The 27052-nt window shown below is 34.4% G+C and overlaps 1 protein-coding gene and 1 long non-coding RNA gene across 8 annotated transcripts in view; one reads left to right on the top strand and one right to left on the bottom strand.

Annotated features, from left to right (window-relative positions):
• The window catches only part of LOC106623322 (uncharacterized), a 112505-nt gene that overhangs the window by 45832 nt on the left and 39621 nt on the right, over positions 1-27052 (top strand). For 4 of the 7 annotated variants that reach the window (XM_036378286.2, XM_036378285.2, XM_070108976.1 and 1 more), the window contains one exon: positions 11814-11984. The exons of 1 other annotated variant lie outside the window; for it this stretch is intronic. In XM_036378286.2, coding sequence (XP_036234179.1) covers positions 11814-11984 — 171 coding nt within the window. Of the gene's footprint in view, positions 1-11813; positions 11985-12036; positions 12312-19717; positions 19862-27052 lie in introns of those variants that run through there. 2 more of the 7 variants (XM_036378289.2, XM_070108975.1) reach the window with 2 other exon arrangements.
• On the bottom strand, positions 10477-11683 carry LOC138857177 (uncharacterized). Its single transcript, XR_011396195.1, has 2 exons — positions 10852-11683; positions 10477-10793 (listed from the first exon to the last, which is right to left on the bottom strand). It is a non-coding gene; the product is annotated as an uncharacterized lncRNA (long non-coding RNA).

Here is a 27052-nt window from a genome sequence, read left to right on the forward strand (position 1 = left end):
ATTATATTTATTATATGGTTGAAATTGGTCCAATAGGTTCTGAGATATGGGACTTCGTCTAAAGCTGAGAGAGAGTATAAAAATCTTAAAGTCACAAAAATATTTCATTCCAAAAGTTAAGAAATCCCTATATCTATTAATATTATAATAATATTTTTTACGCGATTACACCGAAATCACTTACTCGATTATAATGAAACCTTCTCCACGTATTCCTAAAGATATAACCGATATGTTAGGAAGGTTTTTGGTATGATTGGTAGGAACTTGATTGGGATAATCGTATGCATCCACCTTATAGTTTGGACCTAGCATGATTACTACCTGCTCTTGTCTATGGTAATATTGCTGGTGAAAAATTCGCCTTAAGAGGAGCTTGTGAAAATCGGCTTTCGCAGTTTTTTTTGTCAATGGGGACGATTGTTTCTATCAGAGTGGCATTATAAAACTAACATCAAAATGCCAACAAGTTATCGGACAAAACGGTTCATATTTCACCTTAATGGGATAATTGATATGCTAAATAAACCTTCAATTCCCCGGAAAAATATTGGGATGTTGCTCAGAATTCAGGTTATTTGTAATAACTTTTAGTTGTTGAAATGATTATTGAAACTATAGTAGGCCTTACGTGGAATAAAGTTTTTCATGTATCATATCAATTTACTTTTTGAAACAATTGCACCTTGCTTTGCAATTACAATGGTTTTTGAGATTATGTCCCATCAGTCCAATGACATAAGAATTTCTAACTCTATACATAAAATTGCTAGACTACCTAGTTGACTTTCCGTCATTATTGATCGCAAATACGTGGTCCATTTAGTATTGATTTCAAATAAGAAAACGATCCTTCCGCTCAGTTCGTAGCAACAGTACACGCTAACATTTGAAGGCGATCGCAACTTTGGGATAAATGGTATACGAATAATTTAAATGAGGAAATCGCATTAGATCTAGAGGTGAATCAACTTATTGCCTAATAAAGACTCTAGATCCTATTATAGAAAATTTAAGGAATTCGTAATGCTCACGAAGTTCAGTATCACTCAAGTATTGAAATTTTGCGATTATGTGCTGTAACATAATTACATTAATTTCTTCATATGCCAAACATCTTTGTTTCAAGTCTCTTAACAAGTGATCTAGAACTCATTGTACAATTTATTGACAAATTTAGTATACAAAAGTGGTGTCAACTAATAATTATATAAAATAAGAATTAAGAGATAATTGTGTTATCTACTTAATTATATCAATGATTATTATGACGTAGCCTTAATTATAACTGTAGATAATTGGAGGAAAAAATGAAGAAATAAAACTCATTTGAAGAAAAAAAAATATGAAAAGCTTACACTAGTGTTATGAGGCAAATTGAATAATGTGATGTAATATTGGATTACATCATTTGGATATGTTGAAAATCTGGCAACCACGGATAGCACGTATCATATGATTATTCTCCTTTACAACAACAACATTTTTCAGTTACGTACATCTTTGAACTTTGTAACAAAAATCTGTAATTCATGTTTTTAGTTTATTAAAAACTGTGTTGGAATAAATATAAACTGTACGATTCGATTTCGCGTGTGTCGCATAAAGTGTTTGTCACTTTAAAATACAATATGAGTTTGCTGTACCAAATAGAAAAGTTGGATGATACCAACTATGATACGTGGTGCATACACATGCAATTTGTTCTAGTACACGCAGACATTTGGGAAGTGGTTAGTGGTGATCTTGCTAAGCCAGAGGATGCGTTGTTGTTGGCCAAGTGGAAAGTCGAAAACGAGAAGGCTTTGGCAACAATTATGTTAAGTGTAAAACCATCACAATTGGGGTACGTAAAGAACTGTACCAGTGCTTTAGAAGCATGGGAAAAACTAAAAAATGTGTATAAGCCCAGTGGTCCAATACGAAAAGTAAGCTTATACAAACGGCTGCTCAGCCTCAGTATGGCTGAAGGTGTGTCAATGGTTCAACATATACAGGAGTTTGTTAACGTTTCAGATAAGTTGGCAGAGCTAGATATCAAGTTAAGTGAAATGCTGGTTATCATTTTGTTATCCAGTTTGTCGAGAAATTTCGAGAATGTCGTGATTTCGATGGAGCCGCGTGATTCATTTCCAACGTTAGAAATAATAAAGGTGAAGCTGTTGGAAGAGTTCGACAGGCAATCTCAAAAGGAGCAGGAAGGCGTCGGAGTGGTCAGTCAGCAAGCTTTTCTCGCAAATTCTAAAGGGGAAAACAATACTTCGAAGAAACAGTTCAGTGGAAAGTATTTTAACTGTGGCAAGCGTGGGCATATGGCATCTAAATGTAAAGCGCTGAAAAAGGACAAAAACATTGGTTCTAATGACCAGTGTTCATTTGCAGTGTTAGCAACAACAGACGTATCATGTTTCCGAAGATCTTCGTGGTGCATTGATAGTGGTGCGTCTACTCACATATGCAGTGAACGAAGTATGTTTGTTTCTCTCAGAGAAAATAAAGAGAGAGTGATGGTAGCATCGGAAAAATACGTAAACGCTGTAGGTGTTGGAACGGTCCTAATTAATGCAAACTGTAAAATATATTTAAAAGATGTGTTATTTGTACCGACAATGGCGGGAAACTTTATATCTGTTGGAAAAGCAATAACTAATGGTGTGAGTGTAAGTTTTGAAAATGACTGTGCGATCATAAGAAATCAAAATTGTGATGTTGTGTTAAAAGCCCCAAAGAGAAATAATCTTTATATTTTTGACTGCAAGAGTAGTCTGCATTCGTGTTTTAGTGCAGCAGAAGAGAAGGTTATGATTTGGCATAAACGCTATGGACACTTAAATTTTTCAAGCCTAAGAGAACTATCCAAGTGTACCACAAAACATTAACTGTGACGTTTGTATGAAAACAAAAATAAGTGCAAAGCCATTTCCAAAAAGTAGTGAGCATAGTTCTGTGAGTTTGTTAGACATAATTCACTCTGATGTATGTGGGCTTATGCCAAAAGTGTCTCTGGGTGGTGCACGTTATTTTGCAACTTTCATAGATGACAAATCTAAACGCATGTTTATTTATTTTTTGAAACATAAAAATGAGGTACTAGAAAAATTCAAAATATTTAAAAGTCTAGTAGAATGTCAAACAGAGAAACGAATTAAGGTACTGAGAAGTGATAATGGCACTGAGTATGTCAACCATGAATTCGATGGTTTTCTTAACGCAAGCGGTATACGAAGGCAATTGACAGTTCCCTATACTCCTCAACAGAACGGAGTAGCAGAACGTGCAAATCGTACGATCGTAGAGATGGCTCGCAGTATGCTTGTGCAAGCTGGACTTTGTGAGTCGTTATGGGCTGAAGCTGCTGCAACTGCGGTCTACATTCGTAATCGTTCAGTTACTAGACAACTTGGTGATAAAACACCATACGAGTTGTGGACGGGTTATAAGCCAAATGTACGTCATTTGAGAATATTTGGTTCAAAAGCAGTTGGTCTAGATAAAAGTCAGCACCATAAATTTCGTGAGAAGGGTAAAGAGTATACGTTTGTTGGTTACTCTTTGACAGCAAAAGCATATCGTTTGTACGATAGCAGTGAGAGACGAATAGTTGAGAAGCGAGCTGTCATCTTTGATGAATCTTCAACAGGCAGTATACGAGAAAAAGAAACAGAACGAGTATCTGTCGAAATAGATACATTATCAAACAAGTCGCGAAGTGAGCAAGAAAGGTCAAATGTCGAAGAGGGAGCAGAAGTGCATCTTGGGGAGGAGAAATATGAAACAGCTTCAGAAGAAGCAGAAAGTGAAACAGCCGAAGAAACTGAAGTACCGAACGATAGCGAGAACACATATGATAGCACAAGTGAAAGCAGTGTAAACGGAAAACGAGGAAGGGGTAGGCCAAAAATTCTTCGTACTGTCAAACCTGGCCGTCCAAAAAAACAGTTCCATATAGTAAACATAGCAAATAGCGATGGCAAGATACCGAGCACTGTAAAAGAAGCAATGTCAAGCAAAAATTGTAAATGCTGGCGAGAGGCGATGAACAAAGAGTACGATTCTCTTATTAGAAATCAAACATGAGTATTAGCTGATTTGCCAATTGGAAAACGAAAAATTGGTTGTAAATGGGTTTTTAATGAGAAAAGAGATCAAAATGGAAACATTGAGCGATACAAAGCGAGGTTAGTTGCTAAGGGATGTAGCCAGCAGTATGGCGTTGACTACAAAGAAACATTTTCACCTGTTGTGCGTTATGCTACTATACGAATGCTGTTCGCATTGGCAGCTGAAAAGGAGCTACATATGCATCAACTGGATGTATCAACGGCGTATCTCAACAGCGAGCTAGACGATGAAGTGTATATGGAACAACCAGAAGGGTTCATCAACTCAAAATATCCCAATCGCGTACTACAATTGAAGAAAGCAATATATGGTTTAAAGCAGTCTGGCAGAGAGTGGAACCGTAGGTTGGATACCACTCTGAAATCCATTGGTTTTAAGCAGTGTCAGAATGAACCATGCCTTTATAAGAATAATGTTGATAAAAAATACAACTTCATTGCTGTTTACGTTGACGATATTATCGTAGCATGTTCAAGCGAGACAGACCTATTGGCGATAAAGAAGAAAATTGCTGAGAGCTTCAATATTGTAGATAAAAGAAGAGTTCAACATTTTCTTGGAATGGAAATTGAGCGTGTTGGCAGCTCAGGTCCTATATCGGTTGGTCACTCTCAATACGTTCAAAATTTGTTAAAGCAGTATGGCATGGAGCAGTGTCGCGGGGCGTCTACTCCACTTGATCCTGGATTCAAAATACAATGTACGACAGATGATTGCAAAAAAGTAAATGCTACAGAATACCAGTCCCTTATTGGCGCGTTGATGTATTTGGCAGTAACGACAAGACCAGACATCTTACATTCGGTCAGCAAGTTGGCGCAAAGAAATTGCGATCCTCATATTGAGCATGAGAAAGCAGCAAAACATATACTAAGGTATCTGTCTGTAACGAAAAATTTAAAGCTTAATTCAGAAAGACGGGCAAGCAAGCAGAGGGCTTCGTAGATGCCGATTGGGGCAGCAGCGTAGATGACAGAAGGTCCTATACTGGCTATGTATTCACTATGGCAGGTTGTGGGTTCTCTTGGGAGAGCAAAAAACAGGTGACGGTTGCTTTAAGCAGTACCGAAGCTGAATACATGGCATTATCGGCGGCGGCCAAAGAGGCGGTATATTTGAGAAAATTGTTATATGAAATGAATTGCTACGAGGGCGAAGGTCCGTTCACAATGTATGGTGATAATTTGAGTTCACAACATTTAGCGCGGAATCCAGCTTAACACAATCGCAGTAAACATATAGATATACGATTTCATTTCATACGAGAAGTTGTCAAAAATAATGTAATTCATTTAAAATATTTAAGTACAGAAAATATGCCAGCTGATATTTGGACTAAAAATTTATGTAAAGCAAAACATGTAAAATTAATTGACTTGCTGTGAATGAAACATTAATTGTTTGATATTGAAGAGAAAATTATTGTTGTTGAGGAGGAGTGTTGAAAATCTGGCAACCACGGATAGCACGTATCATATGATTATTCCCCTTTACAACAACAACATTTTTCAGTTACGTACATCTTTGAGCTTTGTAACAAAAATCTGTAATTTATGTTTTTAGTTTATTAAAAACTGTTGAAGTGATCGAACTCGGGACTTTTATTTATTCCGGCTAACTGTGCAAAGGAAGCATATTCAACAGGATATCCGATACTAGCTCTATGTTAGCATGTAGGTTCACAATGGAAGTTCAGTATCATTTTTAAAAGCTTGAGGTCGGCTTTAGTATACCGCCTCAGGCTTTCGGGAATAAAATGGATATGGACGGATAGAGGAGATCCTCCAGATCAAAAATATATATAGATATAGAAACTTATAGTTTCCGAAATATGTACGTTTAATGTTGAAAATTTCAACTTAAAATGAATTATACACTTGTATTTTTCACTTATATACTTCACTTTCATTTTAAATCAGAAAAATTCTTACTTTAAATAGTTGAAATTTTCAACTTTAAGCGTAAATATCTCGTAAACTATAAGTTTCTCGCGGCTATATCTATATATATTCTTAATCTGAAGGACTTCCTCTATCATACCCATTTTATCCCCGAAAGCAATATTGGCCCAGATGTGCGCGCCATAGAAAATGATGGGTTGAAAAATATATTGAGCAAGTCATTGTAAGTATTTAGATTGGATTTCAGATTAATAAGAGTGTACAGGGTCAAGAATAACAAGATATTTTACTATTTCATTCCAAGGAAGAGTGAAAAAAATTTGAGCCTAAACTACGCAGCTAAAAGCATTAACCATCCAAACTTGCTTTCAAAAAGGGAAATCACTACGTGTGGCTAAATAATAAATATGGTTTGAAAAACTAAAAAATGTGCTTATAAAGTACGTTAAACAAAGAAATTAAAAATAAATATACGTCGAAATAAACTAAAAAATACGCTTTTATTGGTATTTTCGCACAACAAATTAATTAAGTACAATAAGATAATAATTCAGAAACCAGTTTTTGCTTTTCGGACAGACGTCTACTCGATTAACGCTGTTATACTTGCTTGTATTGTTCCTTTTGTATTTTTCCTAATGATTAAAATTCATCTGCTGATTGCCATTTTATCAGTTAACACAGCCAAATTTACAGTGTGATCAACAACCCGCAAAGTTGTATTCCAGTTTCAAGTCGATTTGTATTCTTTTAAGAATTAATTTAGTGAAATAAGATTTTTATTTTGTATGGTAAATCGATCTAAATTAGCGTCTTAATCCAGCAAAGGAGGGTTAATTGATCAAGTATTTTTCGGTCAATATTACTGTCAGTTAATATTAAGAATTATTTCTCACTTTTTAGTTTGGTGTGCTTTAAAAGCGTATTTTTTAACTATATTTATGCTAACTAGGGGATGAACAGTGTTATGTCCAAAGCCAAACTGTTGGGTTAGAAAATTGTCTTCACCGAAAGTTGCTAATTTTTCATTAACAGTCCTTTGCAGTATTTTACTGATTAAAAGGAGTAAACTTATAGGATGATAAGACATTGGCCTCCTTATGGTTTATTAGGCTTTTTTATTGCTAAGATTTAGCGTCTTTTCATGCTTCAGTAAAATTACTCAAACGTAAGCATGCATTAAATGTATGTATATATCGTATTTACAGGAGTATGTTATCTCCTGTTTTGGGTTAAGATTTCAGAGAACTATTGCTAATACCGTCAAAATTAGCAACATCAGCTTTAGTAGTATAATCACTCAAATGAGCAGATGCAGTGTGATTCGTATTAAAAATTCGACGAAGAACCGCACACTTTTCATTAGCAGTACCCTTGCAGATTGCATTAGCTTTTAATGCTTAAACAGTCAAATTGCTATATCTAAATCTCTTACAGTTTGTATTTAATTTGGATATCATTAAATCAACTTGGTACAGTTATTTGTAGTCGAACTAAAAATTTAGTTGTCGACTCGACCATTGAGGTTAACCGATACCGATAAATGACCATAACTGAGTTCGTTTAACCAGAGAACTTAAAACAACGAGAAGGTGCAAAGTGAATTTTGTATGATGCTCGATTGGTTGGCTGAAAATTTGAGATCAAGGAGTTCACCATTTTCTGTAATATTTGCTGTTATTTAACAGAAATGAGAATTTATAACAGCGTTCTCTGACAAATTACGTATCTCCCAACACAAAGAGAAAAATTAAATGAAATGAATGAGAAAACAAAAAATACAAATGCCACTTCACATATGCATGATTATTTTTTGCCATATAAACGATCTTTATGATGAAAAATTGATAAAATATGATTTTTTTACACAAATGCTACAGTGATAAAATGTGTAAGATTATGCAAGAAATTATATTTTACTATAATATTTTCATAATTTTCTAATTTCAGTTGTTACAGAATTAATAATTTATTTATGTACATATGTACATCAATATGTTATATTATGTAATATACTTGTAATAATATATTATCAATTATCAATAAAAACATGTGAGCGCACTGCTCTATATGTAAGTATGTATGTACAAATATGCGTATGACCGCGCAAAATAAGTAATGCATACACAAATCTACATACATTTAAGCGTATAAATGTAAGTACGTCAGCCAATAGGCAAAATACAAACATTGTTGTACAAAAACAACAATTGTCTCAAACAGCATCAGCACCAGAAATCAATATGGCAGCCAAATTGACAAATCCTAAATTTGTAGTAAATCACACACCGACAACATTTTCATTCATGAACGCTGGCGCACAATCCATAAGCTAAGTCGTTTCATTCATAAAAGCAAACGCCTTACACATCTCCCCGAGCATACGTTTGCCCACAAGCGTCTTTTCGCGACGATGGCAAAAGCTAGAAATTATAAATTGAACATCTTTCTGATGTTCCCTCTAGAAGGGAAAAGTGACAACCCTGCAAACACAGAAATCAATGACAAAAGTGGCAACAAAGCTTTTGTCGATTTAAAATATTTCACAATTTTAAAATATTTTTCCGTGGCTCGCAAAAATCCTCGTCAATATGTATGCATGTTCATATAAAAACATACATACCTACAATGATTTGTTGTCAAAGCTGTTAGAGCGGCAAGGGAAGCGATGACAATCGGCGAGCGTTCGTTTATTTTTCGGCACATCTCGGATTTTCTACCAACAACACAATGTTGTGACGCTTTGTCGTCCCGTCAATCCTTCGACAGATTGACTCTTTGACATTACTTCTTATGTAGTTTATTGTTTTTTATATTAAATTTATTCAAAATTTAATTTATGAAGATTTTTTAAATCAAATTATTTTTAAAATCTGCACATTGGTCATAAATAACAAAATATAATTGTTCCAATATATTTTTGTGCTTTACCATAATATTTAAAAAAATTGAATTACCCGTTCATGGTGTTGCTTTTTTATTTGACAAGATGGCTTCTCGAAATTTGAAATGGATTATTTTGCAAGGCAACGGTTCGAGTAGCATATACAGTGATAAAGCGATGTCCGACTTGTTACGCCTCAAAATTAGCGTTTTTATAACAGATCCGACAAATTAATAGTTTTTTGGCATTTGAATTAAAACAACCAACATTTATTAAGATTAGAAATTATTATATATGGATCGTTAATCGGTTTAATAAAGTGAATTAGTTCTGAATTAAAAAAATTTAATTTTTCATTTTCAATTGAAAATTAATAATATAAAGCATCAAATCACAAAACATTCCATTAAAATATACGACTTTTCCCGGATCACAGGCGCTGTTTGAAATCACGGAATATTTAGAACGCGACCACTGTATAGCAATTAAAACATTTGAAAGCAATGTTTTCAACATTAGCACTGATAATTACAAAATAAATATTATCACTAACAAATAAACATTTCGTTAGAATTCCAATTTTTGATTTTTTTGTTTTGCAAAAAATCTATTTTTAACTGTCCATATTTTTTAATTGAACTATTTTTACATTTTATGTGAATTTTATATTATTATTTCAGTTTCACAGATGGTTTTTCAGAAATTTCCGTTATAGAATTTAACGACAACGAATATTATCTATCCTATGTAGAAATTACCTTGTGTGACTAGTTCGGACCCAATTTGCTGTCACCTAAAAAAATTTTGTAGATTTTTACACATATACAAAATTTTCGGCCCATTTTGCCCATATGTATATCGTTAAATCAGTGAAATATCTTAATGATGTGTGAGTTATCCTCCTAAACTTGCATGAAAAAATGTCTTGAGTTCAGTTATACCAGTACTTAGTCTTTACTTACTTGTTTGAAACTGTCTTTACGACAAATCAAAATAATTTAAAACGTAATATTACAAATAAAACATTGACATCGAAAACCAATAAAATGATGATTCGAACCATTTATAATCGAAAAATCAGAATTCATGAAATTTCATAAAATTATTTGCTCTGTATGAATTTTGATACCGCCAACTATCAGATTTCGGAAAAACTCTGATCAATTGTGCTATATGTAATTTAATTATTGATTTATCTGATGTGTAAATGAATCGGATGGAATTTTAAACGATTTTTAAACTATGTACATGTGGACCGAATATTTATTATTATTGATTCGGTACGCACCTAGAAAAAAAATGTAATAATAATGTTAGATTGGGATATGACTCAGACCATATAACATTGTTGTAGTTAATTCATTATTTCGCCTGCTAACGAATGCTGAATTCTTGTATATAGAGTTTCGAAGACACCCGTCTTTTCCAAGCTTTTGGTTTTTGCAAATTGCAAGAGTGTATAATGCAACTTCGGGTGCATTTGAGGCGTTTGAAAACGATTGACACAGAGCTTTAAGCTGAAGCTCCGTATGTTCACGTTTTCGAATACCCAAAAAGAATAAGTTAATATATGTTTACAAATTTAAATTCGCATTTTATTGTTGTTTTGTATATATTTTAATTTGTAGTTAAGATATATGATAGAAAATGTAAGTTTGAGTAAACTATTATTAAAATATTCAGTCATGTTTTTCTAATAATTGAAATATAGCTTCCTCCAATAGGCGTCTCAGTACTACATCGTTTTTATCGACGCCTTTATGACTCCCACTGTACCGTTTAATGAAAATTTGGTTTGATTTTATTATATGTTTTTGAGACGCAGACTTACGCTGATTTGTCCTCTTGTTCCGCATTATTTATCTTAATATCTTGGTTACATACGACTGGTAACGTACATTCACTATAACATTTTCAATAAGAAACAAATTTTCAAAAACTTACATATCTTTGAGCATTTCTGGGCACACAGACGAACCTCAGCATTTAAACTGTGAAAGAGATCAGCTGTGGTGCTCATCAAAGAGCGAAGTTCAGCTACCAATTTTTCTTTTACACCCATCGACGGCATACTATCCTCGGGATCATAATCGTTTTCCGCATAATTAAAATATATACAATTTTGCCAGCAATTAGCTTCGGTTTCTTCACCGATCGACTCCAAACGGCTTTTCGAAGCCATCCAACACTAGCATAAAAATCGTCTGTGTTTTTCTTTAATTTTGATTGCATGTTTTGCATTTTTCTTTCCGCATTAAAGCACTTACTGACCTGTTTTTAATTAGCTTACGGATGAACCAACGATAAACAGCATTGTTTTTGTTTTTTTTAGGTACAAAAATATGTTGTTTAAAATTTTTTGTCTATTCGTTTTAATGCCAGAATTGGTGAATTTAGCAACATTATATTTCTTCACTAAGAACGTCACACTCGACCCTTTTTGTAAATGACCGAGCTTTTTCCATTAACGTCAAGCACACAGGTTTCTTAAAACTACTAATTTTTAAGCAGCAAATCTAAGGTGAAGCGCTTCAAGTAAATCCAAAAGTGCGAGTGATATAGGGTGCGTTCAAGATGGCAATCACGACAGAAAAGTTTCAAATTTGTCAAAGTATCACGTTTCGCGTGAATTTTTGGCAACTTTGGCAACACTTCAAACAATGAAACGTTCATGGTTTAGAGCTTTCTTGCCTTGTTCACGTTTTAGAGTAGTCAATGCAAAACAAAGTGTGTTTCTGGGTGTTCACATTCTCGAGCGGGCGCTGTAGCTTTAAATCAAACTGAAAGTGAAAAATATAATATAATAAACTGACATTTGATTTTGACCGAAGAAAACTTGCATTATTTTGAGATATCAAATTAATTATTATATTTTGAGGTATCAAATTAATTAATATTCGTTTCAGGCAAGAACTTTGAATTTGAACGAATCATCAATAAAATTTTCTAAACAAATTTCTGCTATAAAATTGTACCTGCGGAATGACTTCACCCGAGTTAAAGATTTATGGCTTGAATTAAGTCAAAATCTCTCCCTTAAATGGACTGCGCTTCATCAAAACATTCAACGCAATGAGGTATGTTAATATACATAGTTAGCCGATGTCTGATTTAAAAATATTCTTTCAGTATTATATCTGTTGGGGCTATCATAAAATCTAAGTAAGCTTACTCGATAGCAGAGTATGATAAGCTTTTATATCCGCTTATTGTGAAAGTTTTAAAGAAGAAAATTAAAGTAGATTTTACCTAAAAGTTAGACAGAGGTTTGTTCACCTAACGGTTGTTGCAATCGTGTTATACAAGTATATGTACATGCATCCCCGCTTAACGTTATACGTCCCTTTAAGCAGACCTAAATGCGAAACAGCGCTAAACGAGGCCCATGGAGTTAAGGGAAGATGGATTGAAAATTGGTTAGGAATTAAATAAATAAAAGTAAATAAATAAAACCAAACAATTATTTCTTATAAAAAAAGCAATATAAACGAATATAACAAATAAAATTCAATTGTATATATTTCCTTAAGAAGGCATCTAATGTAGGTTGCGTTTTCCTTTTGCGTTTTGTTAGAAGCTGTTGATAAGTGGATAAACATCTATAACAGCCCGTCTTTCTTTTTAACTCCTGTCAGAATTTGGATAATTTTCAACAAATTGGTTCATATTTTCAGTTATAGTAGTCAAACTGCTTTTATCATTATCATTTATCATCATTACGAAGACTAGCTGCTGTTTCTTGAACTATTTCTTCGATATCTTCAACATTTACCTCATCTAATTCGGTTTGTTTTTCTAATTCCACTATTTCATCCATATTCATCCCTATCGACAGAGTTTCCTATGTTTCTTCGCTCTTACTTAAATCTGGCCATATGTTCTTCCATAATCCGTTCAAAGATCTCTCTATTGTCTCATTCCAAGAAAGTTTTATGTTTTCTGCAGTATTCATGATTTTGGTAGGTTTTCCAAACTTCTCGTATTGATTGCTTCTCTTCTCCGCCTATTTTTTCAAACATCTTAGTCCAATGGTTGGATTTGTGCTAACAATTCATGAAGCTATCAATGATTTTGTAAAATTGGCTCTATTTTATTTTTAAATCTTTATTTCCATTTTATAATACAAAATCAGAAAACATAAAACACACAGATCGATATTTTTATAATGTTAGTTTTGTTTTGAAAAATAAAGGTACATTGAAGTAAGCAGACCAAATATCAAAAACACATGTTTTATTACAATAAAACTCCTTTTATAAGCATTTATTTTATAAATATCTAGTTGACAAGCCGATAATTAATCAAAATATAAGATATGGAATATCATAAAAACAAGAGCCTGTCCAACCCTTGAAAACATCAAAACTTGTTAAGATATCTAGGGCAACGAAAACTATGCTATAGTAAATATTTTATTTACGTATACTTAATTGATGTTATAACTTTATTAAATGCAACGGTTACGGATATAATTATTAAAAATAAAAAAAAATCTGCAAATCTAGGCCTGGGACTAGGGCTGTTATTATTGTTGTTTTTTTCGACATCTAAATATCTTTTTACTTTTGTATCTTTAATGAGTTTACTCTTAAATGACTTATCGGTTTTTCCTTTTCTTTTCAATGTTGAATGAAAATATGGCTGCTTAGGTATACGCAATATGCAAAGCAGTTTTAAAACACATGCCCATGCCATGACATCAATTAAGCATTTAATTGACGTTTATGAAATAAAAATTGAAAATGAATACATCGGCAAACCTTTTTGAAAATTTTCATTGCATGCTAAACAAAACTCATGAAAATTTTTACAGCTCATGTGCATGAAATATGGTGTCACGCATTCATGAATGAGTTGAGCATCCCTTTATCTCTGCTTTGCAAATTGCTTTTACGAAAGCAACCTTTTACTTTACTTTGTTTAAACTGATGGCTGATTTCCATGGAACAATCATCGATTTCCTTGACAATTAATACTCTGACATCGAAGCGAAGCAAACATAAGGTATGTTAAAAATAACACATTGCTATCCGTGCTTCTGATATTTATTATTTCAAACAAATAAAAGCGTCAGAGAAACCCAAGGTCGGATGTTGGGTATGACCACCGTTAGGTGAAATCACATATCTCTGGACCTACTTGGCCGACTTCAACCAAATTCGATATTTAATGGCTTAGGGGTAGTCAGAGGCACAAAAAAAAATTAGAATCTTCAGTAATTTTTTTTTGCTATTAAATCATGTTATTTTACAAAAGTAGTAATATGGCACTATTGTACAATATTTTGACTTAAAGTCGTGAAAATTTCAAAATTTTTTTTTTTTAATTTCCAAAGTTAAGCTGTCTATGTTGACCCAGTTGGAAAAAAAAAGTATTTGCGGTGACAATCATAAGTCCTTGGAGATTCATCTAAAATCAATCGGATAGGAAAAATTAGTTTTATAAATAGATAATCGGGGGCCTGATCGAAGCTTTTTTGTTTTAAATTAACAAAGTCAAGTTAGTTGGTCTTAAAAACCCGAAATTTTTGTAAAAAAAAAGTTTATTATGTGTTCTAAAAGATGTATAAATTTCATTAAAATCTACTGAGCGGTTTTCGAATTAAAGTTTTCACCAGTTCAAAAAACATAGTTTTGAGAAAAACGCATTTAAAGTTTCTTGCAACTGCCGCTAGCTTCCTGCACCCGATCGCTATTTGTTATTTGTCGAATAGCTCAAAAAATAATTATCGGTTCAACGTGAAATTTTCAGAGAATATTTGCAAGATATTACACTTAACCAAAATGCAAAACAAAAACAAATTGATTTTTTGAAAATTCTGACTACCCCCAACCCCTTAACATTCTTCTGATATTCCTATGTTACAGTGAGAAAAGGGAACTATAACCCCGCTTACTTCCCATGTAACACAATTTTAATTTCCACCTGATGCTTTCACTTCATAGAATACAAATCTAGTACCAATAAATGTATCGGGATGCATCTTTGTACGAATAGTGTATCACCTTATTATTGAACTTGACAGAAAATCCGTTCCTGTTAATAGTATGCCTGTATTTCAAAAATGGGCTGAATCAGATCAATAATTCCCTTAGCCCTCTTGGCTCATTTAGACATCCCGGCCTCCCTAGGTAAATACTAGCCTAGCAGTCGCTGTAGGTGCTGCATCGTAGCTACAACGCTACTGAGTCTTGTCGTGCGGCGAGATTGCGACCTTAACTGTTGGCTCCGCGTCGGTGTCCCATTGTGTGGGCGTCAGATACGGGGTCTGGTCGACGTGATCGTGCAACACCTCTTGGCTGTGACCGTCGGACGGCAGTACGGTTGCGGGAGGCAGGTGAACTGATGACGAGATATAATGTGTTCCTGTGCAGCAACTTGTAGTGTGTCTTTTCGCAAAGTCAGCACAACCCGCCAGACCCACCCCTTTGACGATTGAGAAATGCTGCACCCCTTGGGGACGGGAACAGGGCGGACATCGGGTGTGGTTCCGAATAATACTTGCTTCCGTTGTTACCATTATGGTTCGGGGCACCTCACAGTAACAGCCAAACGAAGAGTTGACGTTGGTGCTTCAGGCGTCTCGGCGTCGATATTGATATGTATGAGAGAGTAACAATGGTTATAACTTAGTTGCCTGTAAATGGACATGAACATGGTGCAACGCAATGCCATTGGGCTCCGACAAATGTTTTGCCATTATCGCTCATGATTTCTACCGAAAACCGTTCAAGGATGTCAAAATCTCCCAACATTGCATGATATTTGTCGATTTTTCGACTTTCTGGGGCAATTATGTTGCGCATGGGCTATTGTGGCCAAGAATCGAGAGATTCTGTTAACTATCTTGGGCCCTTCCACCAGAGGGTGGTGGTGGTGAGGTGCAGCGGTTTGCACCCCCTTATATGGATTGTCAGCACTGGCTACGTCATTGTATTTGTGAGGTCTGATTAGAAATGTACGTCTTCCATTCCCATGGTAGTTTTTCTAACCAGGCTAGAACAAATTCAGAATCGGACCAGATATACAATCAATATTTCTTCATTTTTAAATATGTCTGCACCATGGAAGTCAATTTTGCGAGTAGTAGGGCGCCACAGAGCTCAAGTCGAGGTATCGCTTTGTGTGCGCACATAGATGGTGGCACAATGTGTCTTCTTAGAGGCGTCACAGAACCCATGTAATTCGACTTTGTGTTCGGGGAAATAGTTTACCCATCGTGTGATTTGTATCTCAGAAATGTGGTTCAGATTGTTTGCGAACTGGCACTATTTTTCTGAGCGAAGAGATTTCAGTTGTTCGTCCCAGTCGGTTCCGTCAAATTCAAAAGGCCAATTGGCGAAAGCGATCCTGCGGGGTCAAAAAGCATTGCCACCGAAGATAAAATCTGTCTATTTGTTATGGGGGATAATGCGGATATGGACTCAGTCGTGTTTAAGAACTGGTAAGCATTCCATTGGATGCCCAGAGTTTGTTTGCACTTTCCTTTTCGAATATAGGGAAATTATTCGTTTAGTATATTTTTTAATATATTTGGGTGATTTGCCGTTATTTTTTTTTATGGGAACCCTGCGGATTTGAGGGCCTTTATTACCTGTGGATTCGTATGCTTGTGGAAGGCTGTGACTTCCAGACAAAATATCGTCTACATAAGTTTGTGTTTTTAATAATTCAGTTGCCAGAGGAAATTCTGACTTTGTATTTTCTGCCAATTCGTGGAGTGCTCGAATTCGTGGTGCCAAATTAACGCCAAAGGTAACTGTTTTTAATTTAAAGTCGCGTAGTAGACTAGTTGGTGATCTTCGGAAACTAGTTAGTTGAAAATCTTGGTCATCTGTATGTACGACTATTTGCCGTTACATTTTTTTAACGTCCTCATTGAATACGTATTTGAATATACGCCTACTTAATATGAGGAGCAGTAAATCTGGTTGGAGTGTGGGTTCCGTAAATAGGATATAATTTAGGGAATTCACCGAGTTAATAATTTTTGAGGCAGTGAAGACAACTCTTACTTTTTTTTGTTTGTTTGTCTGGCCTTACTACTACATGATGTGGCAAGTAAAAGGAGTAGTATTTGCCGTTGATGATTTTTTCCCCTGGGTTTACTTCCTCGATATGATCTAAATGGAGGTATTTTTCTAACACATTTAAAGTGTAAAAAAGTTTGTAAAAGTCCTCACAATACTGATTTTCAGGGGTTGTTGGAGTTCTTAAAATTCCCAAAATTTTCTTAATTGTTAATTAAGGTATTCGTTTGAGATTTCCCCAACTTGAGTTGTCATGGTGGTAATTGGTTCCGTAACTAGCCCACTTAGGATCCAACCAAAAATATTATTTTGTACCAGAAGTGTGTTTGATATTTTCTCAATACCTTCGAGAAATATCTATGATATGAGATCGCTACCTAATAAAATATCTATTTTAACAAGGGTGTTGCAGTTGCAATCTGCTAACTTAAGGTTTGAAACCTTTTCCCAATGTTTGCTATTTATATGATCTTGTAAGCATATTTGTTAGTTGCAATAAGACAAAAGCTTCTGCGTGAATGCGCTTATCTGCTTCGGGGGAAATTAGGGTAATGGTGCAGATTTTATTAGAGTATTCCGGGATCTTAAATTAATTTTAGACAGGAGAAAAGAACTAAAACTGTTCCAAGTATATATGTATAAGTTTTAAACACCTAGTGTATGGCGGTAGACTTATCCTAGACTCCCATCGGAAATACCCTAAGGCGAAAAGTAAAAATTGGTTTTGAACAGACTCTAAGTTGTCAAAATGAATTTGGTAGCTTGGGTTCCATACAACAGAGCCATATTGCAATATACTTGTAGGTCTAACTAAAGTTGCAAAAAGTGTTTTAGTAATAAACGGATCTCTAACTTCTTTAGACCAACGTTCAACAAAACTGAATGGTGTTTTATATTTATTACGGATTTATTCGTATGTCCTTGTTTATGTGAGCAGTCGCTAAAACAGCCAATACACTATGTACCTATGTACGCAATCCGGTTTGCTTTGTATGACAAGAACAAGACATTGCGTGGTACTTGCCGAGGTGGACTTTGAATATATGTATTATATGTGTATGTAGACGTATGTAGGTACATATTAGAAAGTTATGAATCTTTTTTATTGCTTTTTTTACTAAATATATTTTTGTATTTACTTCACCGCGTTTTGATTGTTTGTATATACTTGTATATTTTTTTCCCTTATTATATATGTATGTTACTGACAATATATTAGATATGTATATATGTATGTATGTTTGTTTTTATATTGTGTCTTTACTATTGTTTTTTAGTTTTGTTATATATTTTGATCTGCCTCCGCTTAATTGTTTTACGCAATCCTGCTTAATATTTATATTTTTTCTACTATTTAAGCGAAATTTTTACCACATCTGTTTTATTAGTTGTAACCGAATTTGAACATACATAGAATATATACAATATAAAACAAGTAAGGAAGGGCTAAATTCGGATGTAACCGAACATTTTATACTCTCGCAAAGTCAAATGGTATACTCGTTTGAGATTTCTTTGTGGATTGACTGATATTTTCGGTAGAAGGTCAACTATAGGCAATGGGGTCCATATATTTAGTACTTAGGGGTTTGAACAGTTTTGGTTCGATTTAGAAAATTTTTGGCCGCAAGGTGACATACTTTAATTGCATTATTCACGCAAAGTTTTACCCCAATATAATCATTGTTGCCTGATTTGCATAGTGGAAAGTGAAAGAATCAGATGGAATTTAAAATGGTGTTATATGGGACGTAGGCGTGGTTGTAGTCCGATTTCGCCCATTTTCGCACTATGACATAGAAACATGAAAAGAACGTTACGCACCGAATTTGGTTGAAATCGGTTGAGCAGATCTCAAGATATGGGTTTTCACCTAAAAGTGGGCTGTGCCACGCCCACTGACTAATTTTGAACGCGGTTCCTATAAAGCCAATTTTTACCATCTCAGAGATAAAATTTTATGTCTCTGGCGTGTTTAGTGCTTGGTTTATCGCGCTTTTAGTAGTTTTTAACAGTACCGTTATATAGGGAGTGGGCGGAGTTGCCACCCGATTTCAACTATTTTCACACCGTCAATAGAAGTGCTAAAAACATTTGCTTGCGGTGAGTTTTGTTATTATAGCATTAGCGGTTTAGGAGATATGCACATTAAACCTATTAGAGGCGGGACCACGCCCACTTTAAAAAAAAAAGTTTTAACTGCAGATGCCCCTCCCTAATGTGATCCTGTGTACCAAATAACAGTCTTGTATCTTATTGCGGAGCTTAGTTATGGCAAGTTCTAAATCTAACTCGATTAGTTTTAGGTGATACAAACAACCGTTGGGTGAACAAAACTATTATACTCTGTAGCAACAGGTTGCGAGAGTATAATAATAGGAACCCATACGGCTCACTTGGCTTCCTGTGGTCAGGGGAGCGGTTTACAGTGTGCACGTATATGGTATTTGCTTGGACTCCCTATTCTCTTGTGCCGCCTGACTGGGTTTTGTTTCTGTAATCTGTTGAATATTCCTGTAGGTTTGATGTAATATCCGCACAAATTTGTTTGTATGTATTTTCTATTATTTTTCGCGCCAGTTTATATAGACTTATCTATTCTATTTTAGTTTCCCGCCCGCTTTTATTTATTTATTTTATTTTATTTAATCTTTTTGTTTTATAACTCAATTTATATTATTTATTAAGAACTGATTTAATAACTGTATTGAAAACTTTTCTTTCTGTCTTTGATCGGTACCTTACTTATTTTATTTTATTAGTTTTTTTTTTTGTTTTAGGTTGTTTAACTGCTTATTACCTGGGGTCGTTTAGACAGCCAAAAATGCTAAAGTTGGGTCAAGACTACCCTTATCTTCCATATATCGTATATAAGGTCACGAAGCCCTTTTAGCACTTCTTTATACACTGTGAAAATGGGTAAATTCAGGTAATAACAATGCTAACTCAGAAAATAACGATTATACTTGAAACTACTAAACGTACGATAACTGAATAAATGCACCACAAGCATTAATTTTCACAGCCAAGATGGTGAGGAAAGGCCTTATAGGGTCGTGTAAAAACATGTAACGATGGCCGTGGCACCACGCAGCTTTAAGTGAAACCCTATATCTGAGGAACTACTTGACCGATTTGAACCAAATTCGATGTGTGTGGTTATCCAAACATTACTATCATTCTCTGTGAAATCGGGCCGAGACCACGCCTACTTCCCATATGACACAACTTTAAATTCCATCTGATTCTTTGACTTTCCTGTGTACAAATCAAACACTAATGAATATATCAAGCCAAAAAATTGTCAAAATCGGTCCATAACTCAGATACCGAAAATGTGGACCCAAACGGACTGTGTGCTTCAAACGGACTTTTTACCGAAAATATCGGTCATTGTGTGAGATATATAATTGAATTTTGAAGAGAACCCGTTCCTGGTAATAGTATGCTAGTTTGTCAAAAATGGGTTGAATCGGGTCAATACCAATACTGGCCTTAATAAACCTAATAGAGACATTTCCGGCTGACTTTAAACTGCATATATCGGCCAATATGTGAGTTATCTTAATAAAATTTAATCACCGTGTTTGTATAGTAAATGTGCATCTTTTTGTCTGAAATGGATTAAATCGAACAAAAGCTATATATATATATATATATATATATATATATATATATATATAATATGTTTTCAAGAATATCTGAGCAATGGTGACCGTTAATATAGCTAGCCCATACCTTTTTCTGACCCCAATATACCCTGCATAGTGATTTTCGACTTTACACCTGACTTTAAACGTTCAAATTGACCAAAATGTGTGATATTTTAATGAATAAAAGTTGACAAGTTTTCTTAAAAGTCAAGCCATTCTAGTTTAGCGCTGAATATGAATAGAGTTGATCTAGACCTTGATGTAAACCCCATATCCCTTATATAATGAATTCCGATCTTCTAATTGAAATTTTCCCCGTCAACTTAATATGTAAACTTTAGCCTTTTCGGTTTAGTTTATATGAGATATATCCCTTTTGAAGATGATTTTACATTCAGCTGTCGCTACGTATTATATAGAAATAAAAGTAAGTTAGTATATGACCAATATACAATATAATTTAGTAAAATACCAAATTTGATTGTAATCCATTCACGATTTCGTCAAATAATGAATGTTCACTCCTACAACCAGAGAACTTAAAACAACGAGAAGGTGCAGGTTCGACAGCGAACAATTTGTAGGATTTTATCAAGGAGTTCACCTCACATGCACGAGAAACAAATAACATTTCTCGCTTTTATAACAGCGGAGAATCTGTAAACATACGCTCTCTTAACATAACCAAACGTCGAATATTGAAGAGAATATAATATGTATGCCAAACTGGGAATATTGATATGCTATTTGAAACATATTCCCTTTTATTATTATTTTTAAATTATTTTATGTTAATTCATTTTTACTTTCTTGTGAGTTATTAATAATAATTTAAACATATTTTGATATACTTCTTAAAATAATTCAAGTGTTTGACACCATTATGGAGTCATAAAAGTACAGAATTGTGTTTTGCCGTCGGCATTTTCATATCATGTGTAAAAATATTTGTAAATTTGTCTACAAACAACATATGTATGTAGGTAGATATGAACATTCATTACTTCATATGAAATTTCCGTTGCTTTTATGTCAAAGAGTCAATCTGTCGAAGGATTGACGCGACGACAAAGCGTCACAACATTGTGTTGTTGGTAGAAAATCCGAGATGTGCCGAAAAATAAACGAACGCTCGCCGATTGTCATCGCTTCCCTTGCCGCTCTAATAGCTTTGACAACAAATCATTGTAGGTATGTATGTTTTTATATGAACATGCATACATATTGACGAGGATTTTTGCGAGCCACGGAAAAATATTTTAGAATTGTGAAATATTTTAAATCGACAAAAGCTTTGTTGCCACTTTTGTCATTGATTTCTGTGTTTTCTGTGTTTGCAGGGTTGTCACTTTTCCCTCCTAGAGGGAACATCAGAAAGATGTTCAATTTATAATTTCTAGCTTTTGCCATCGTCGCGAAAAGACGCTTGTGGGCAAACGTATGCTCGGGGAGATGTGTAAGGCGTTTGCTTTTATGAATGAAACGACTTAGCTTATGGATTGTGCGCCAGCGTTCATGAATGAAAATGTTGTTGGTGTGTGATTTGCTACAAATTTAGGATTTGTCAATTTGGCTGCCATATTGATTTCTGGTGCTGATGCTGTTTGAGACAATTGTTGTTTTTGTACAACAATGTTTGTATTTTGCCTATTGGCTGACGTACTTACATTTGTACGCTTAAATGTATATAGATTTGTGTATGCATTACTTATTTTGCGCGGTCATACGCATATTTGTACATACATACTTACATATAGAGCAGTGCGCTCACATGTTTTTATTGATAATTGATAATATATTATTACAAGTATATTACATAATATAACATATTGATGTACATAAGTATGTACATAAATAAATTATTCTCGTTGTTTTAAGTTTTCTGGTAGTTCCATGTTCACAAATCGAAACTTTCACTTTCCTTTTCGAATATAGTGAAATTATTCGTTTAGTATATTTTTTAATATATTTGGGTGATTTGCCGTTATTTTTTTTTATGGGAACCCTGCGGATTTGAGGGCCTTTATTACCTGTGGATTCGTATGCTTGTGGAAGGCTGTGACTTCCAGACAAAATATCGTCTACATAAGTTTGTGTTTTTAATAATTCAGTTGCCAGAGGAAATTCTGACTTTGTATTTTCTGCCAATTCGTGGAGTGCTCGAATTCGTGGTGCCAAATTAACGCCAAAGGTAACTGTTTTTAATTTAAAGTCGCGTAGTAGACTAGTTGGTGATCTTCGGAAACTAGTTAGTTGAAAATCTTGGTCATCTGTATGTACGACTATTTGCCGTTACATTTTTTTAACGTCCTCATTGAATACGTATTTGAATATACGCCTACTTAATATAAGGAGCAGTAAATCTGGTTGGAGTGTGGGTTCCGTAAATAGGATATAATTTAGGGAATTCACCGAGTTAATAATTTTTGAGGCAGTGAAGACAACTCTTACTTTTTTTTGTTTGTTTGTCTGGCCTTACTACTACATGATGTGGCAAGTAAAAGGAGTAGTATTTGCCGTTGATGATTTTTTCCCCTGGGTTTACTTCCTCGATATGATCTAAATGGAGGTATTTTTCTAACACATTTAAAGTGTAAAAAAGTTTGTAAAAGTCCTCACAATACTGATTTTCAGGGGTTGTTGGAGTTCTTATAATTCCCAAAATTTTCTTAATTGTTAATTAAGGTATTCGTTTGAGATTTCCCCAACTTGAGTTGTCATGGTGGTAATTGGTTCCGTAACTAGCCCACTTAGGATCCAACCAAAAATATTATTTTGTACCAGAAGTGTGTTTGATATTTTCTCAATACCTTCGAGAAATATCTATGATATGAGATCGCTACCTAATAAAATATCTATTTTAACAAGGGTGTTGCAGTTGCAATCTGCTAACTTAAGATTTGAAACCTTTTCCCAATGTTTGCTATTTATATGATCTTGTAAGCATATTTGTTAGTTGCAATAAGACAAAAGCTTCTGCGTGAATGCGCTTATCTGCTTCGGGGGAAATTAGGGTAATGGTGCAGATTTTATTAGAGTATTCCGGGATCTTAAATTAATTTTAGACAGGAGAAAAGAACTAAAACTGTTCCAAGTATATATGTATAAGTTTTAAACACCTAGTGTATGGCGGTAGACTTATCCTAGACTCCCATCGGAAATACCCTAAGGCGAAAAGTAAAAATTGGTTTTGAACAGACTCTAAGTTGTCAAAATGAATTTGGTAGCTTGGGTTCCATACAACAGAGCCATATTGCAATATACTTGTAGGTCTAACTAAAGTTGCAAAAAGTGTTTTAGTAATAAACGGATCTCTAACTTCTTTAGACCAACGTTCAACAAAACTGAATGGTGTTTTATATTTATTACGGATTTATTCGTATGTCCTTGTTTATGTGAGCAGTCGCTAAAACAGCCAATACACTATGTACCTATGTACGCAATCCGGTTTGCTTTGTATGACAAGAACAAGACATTGCGTGGTACTTGCCGAGGTGGACTTTGAATATATGTATTATATGTGTATGTAGACGTATGTAGGTACATATTAGAAAGTTATGAATCTTTTTTATTGCTTTTTTTACTAAATATATTTTTGTATTTACTTCACCGCGTTTTGATTGTTTGTATATACTTGTATATTTTTTTCCCTTATTATATATGTATGTTACTGACAATATATTAGATATGTATATATGTATGTATGTTTGTTTTTATATTGTGTCTTTACTATTGTTTTTTAGTTTTGTTATATATTTTGATCTGCCTCCGCTTAATTGTTTTACGCAATCCTGCTTAATATTTATATTTTTTCTACTATTTAAGCGAAATTTTTACCACATCTGTTTTATTAGTTGTAACCGAATTTGAACATACATAGAATATATACAATATAAAACAAGTAAGGAAGGGCTAAATTCGGATGTAACCGAACATTTTATACTCTCGCAAAGTCAAATGGTATACTCGTTTGAGATTTCTTTGTGGATTGACTGATATTTTCGGTAGAAGGTCAACTATAGGCAATGGGGTCCATATATTTAGTACTTAGGGGTTTGAACAGTTTTGGTTCGATTTAGAAAATTTTTGGCCGCAAGGTGACATACTTTAATTGCATTATTCACGCAAAGTTTTACCCCAATATAATCATTGTTGCCTGATTTGCATAGTGGAAAGTGAAAGAATCAGATGGAATTTAAAATGGTGTTATATAAGAAGTAGGCGTGGTTGTAGTCCGATTTCGCCCATTTTCGCACTATGACATAGAAACATGAAAAGAACGTTACGCACCGAATTTGGTTGAAATCGGTTGAGCAGATCTCAAGATATGGGTTTTCACCTAAAAGTGGGCTGTGCCACGCCCACTGACTAATTTTGAACGCGGTTCCTATAAAGCCAATTTTTACCATCTCAGAGATAAAATTTTATGTCTCTGGCGTGTTTAGTGCTTGGTTTATCGCGCTTTTAGTAGTTTTTAACAGTACCGTTATATAGGGAGTGGGCGGAGTTGCCACCCGATTTCAACTATTTTCACACCGTCAATAGAAGTGCTAAAAACATTTGCTTGCGGTGAGTTTTGTTATTATAGCATTAGCGGTTTAGGAGATATGCACATTAAACCTATTAGAGGCGGGACCACGCCCACTTTTAAAAAAAAAGTTTTAACTGCAGATGCCCCTCCCTAATGTGATCCTGTGTACCAAATAACAGTCTTGTATCTTATTGCGGAGCTTAGTTATGGCAAGTTCTAAATCTAACTCGATTAGTTTTAGGTGATACAAACAACCGTTGGGTGAACAAAACTATTATACTCTGTAGCAACAGGTTGCGAGAGTATAATAATAGGAACCCATACGGCTCACTTGGCTTCCTGTGGTCAGGGGAGCGGTTTACAGTGTGCACGTATATGGTATTTGCTTGGACTTCCTATTCTCTTGTGCCGCCTAACTGGGTTTTGTTTCTGTAATCTGTTGAATATTCCTGTAGGTTTGATGTAATATCCGCACCAATTTGTTTGTATGTATTTTCTATTATTTTTCGCGCCAGTTTATATAGACTTATCTATTCTATTTTAGTTTCCCGCCCGCTTTTATTTATTTATTTTATTTTATTTAATCTTTTTGTTTTATAACTCAATTTATATTATTTATTAAGAACTGATTTAATAACTGTATTGAAAACTTTTCTTTCTGTCTTTGATCGGTACCTTACTTATTTTATTTTATTAGTTTTTTTTTTGTTTTAGGTTGTTTAACTGCTTATTACCTGGGGTCGTTTAGACAGCCAAAAATGCTAAAGTTGGGTCAAGACTACCCTTATCTTCCATATATCGTATATAAGGTCACGAAGCCCTTTTAGCACTTCTTTATACACTGTGAAAATGGGTAAATTCAGGTAATAACAATGCTAACTCAGAAAATAACGATTATACTTGAAACTACTAAACGTACGATAACTGAATAAATGCACCACAAGCATTAATTTTCACAGCCAAGATGGTGAGGAAAGGCCTTATAGGGTCGTGTAAAAACATGTAACGATGGCCGTGGCACCACGCAGCTTTAAGTGAAACCCTATATCTGAGGAACTACTTGACCGATTTGAACCAAATTCGATGTGTGTGGTTATCCAAACATTACTATCATTCTCTGTGAAATCGGGCCGAGACCACGCCTACTTCCCATATGACACAACTTTAAATTCCATCTGATTCTTTGACTTTCCTGTGTACAAATCAAACACTAATGAATATATCAAGCCAAAAAATTGTCAAAATCGGTCCATAACTCAGATACCGAAAATGTGGACCCAAACGGACTGTGTGCTTCAAACGGACTTTTTACCGAAAATATCGGTCATTGTGTGAGATATATAATTGAATTTTGAAGAGAACCCGTTCCTGGTAATAGTATGCTAGTTTGTCAAAAATGGGTTGAATCGGGTCAATACCAATACTGGCCTTAATAAACCTAATAGAGACATTTCCGGCTGACTTTAAACTGCATATATCGGCCAATATGTGAGTTATCTTAATAAAATTTAATCACCGTGTTTGTATAGTAAATGTGCATCTTTTTGTCTGAAATGGATTAAATCGAACAAAAGCTATATATATATATATATATATATATATATATATATAATATGTTTTCAAGAATATCTGAGCAATGGTGACCGTTAATATAGCTAGCCCATACCTTTTTCTGACCCCAATATACCCTGCATAGTGATTTTCGACTTTACACCTGACTTTAAACGTTCAAATTGACCAAAATGTGTGATATTTTAATGAATAAAAGTTGACAAGTTTTCTTAAAAGTCAAGCCATTCTAGTTTAGCGCTGAATATGAATAGAGTTGATCTAGACCTTGATGTAAACCCCATATCCCTTATATAATGAATTCCGATCTTCTAATTGAAATTTTCCCGTCAACTTAATATGTAAACTTTAGCCTTTTCGGT

The sequence above is a fragment of the Bactrocera oleae genome, chromosome 4 (assembly GCF_042242935.1).
Source record: "Bactrocera oleae isolate idBacOlea1 chromosome 4, idBacOlea1, whole genome shotgun sequence".
In the NCBI taxonomy this organism is placed as follows: Eukaryota; Metazoa; Arthropoda; class Insecta; order Diptera; family Tephritidae; genus Bactrocera; species Bactrocera oleae.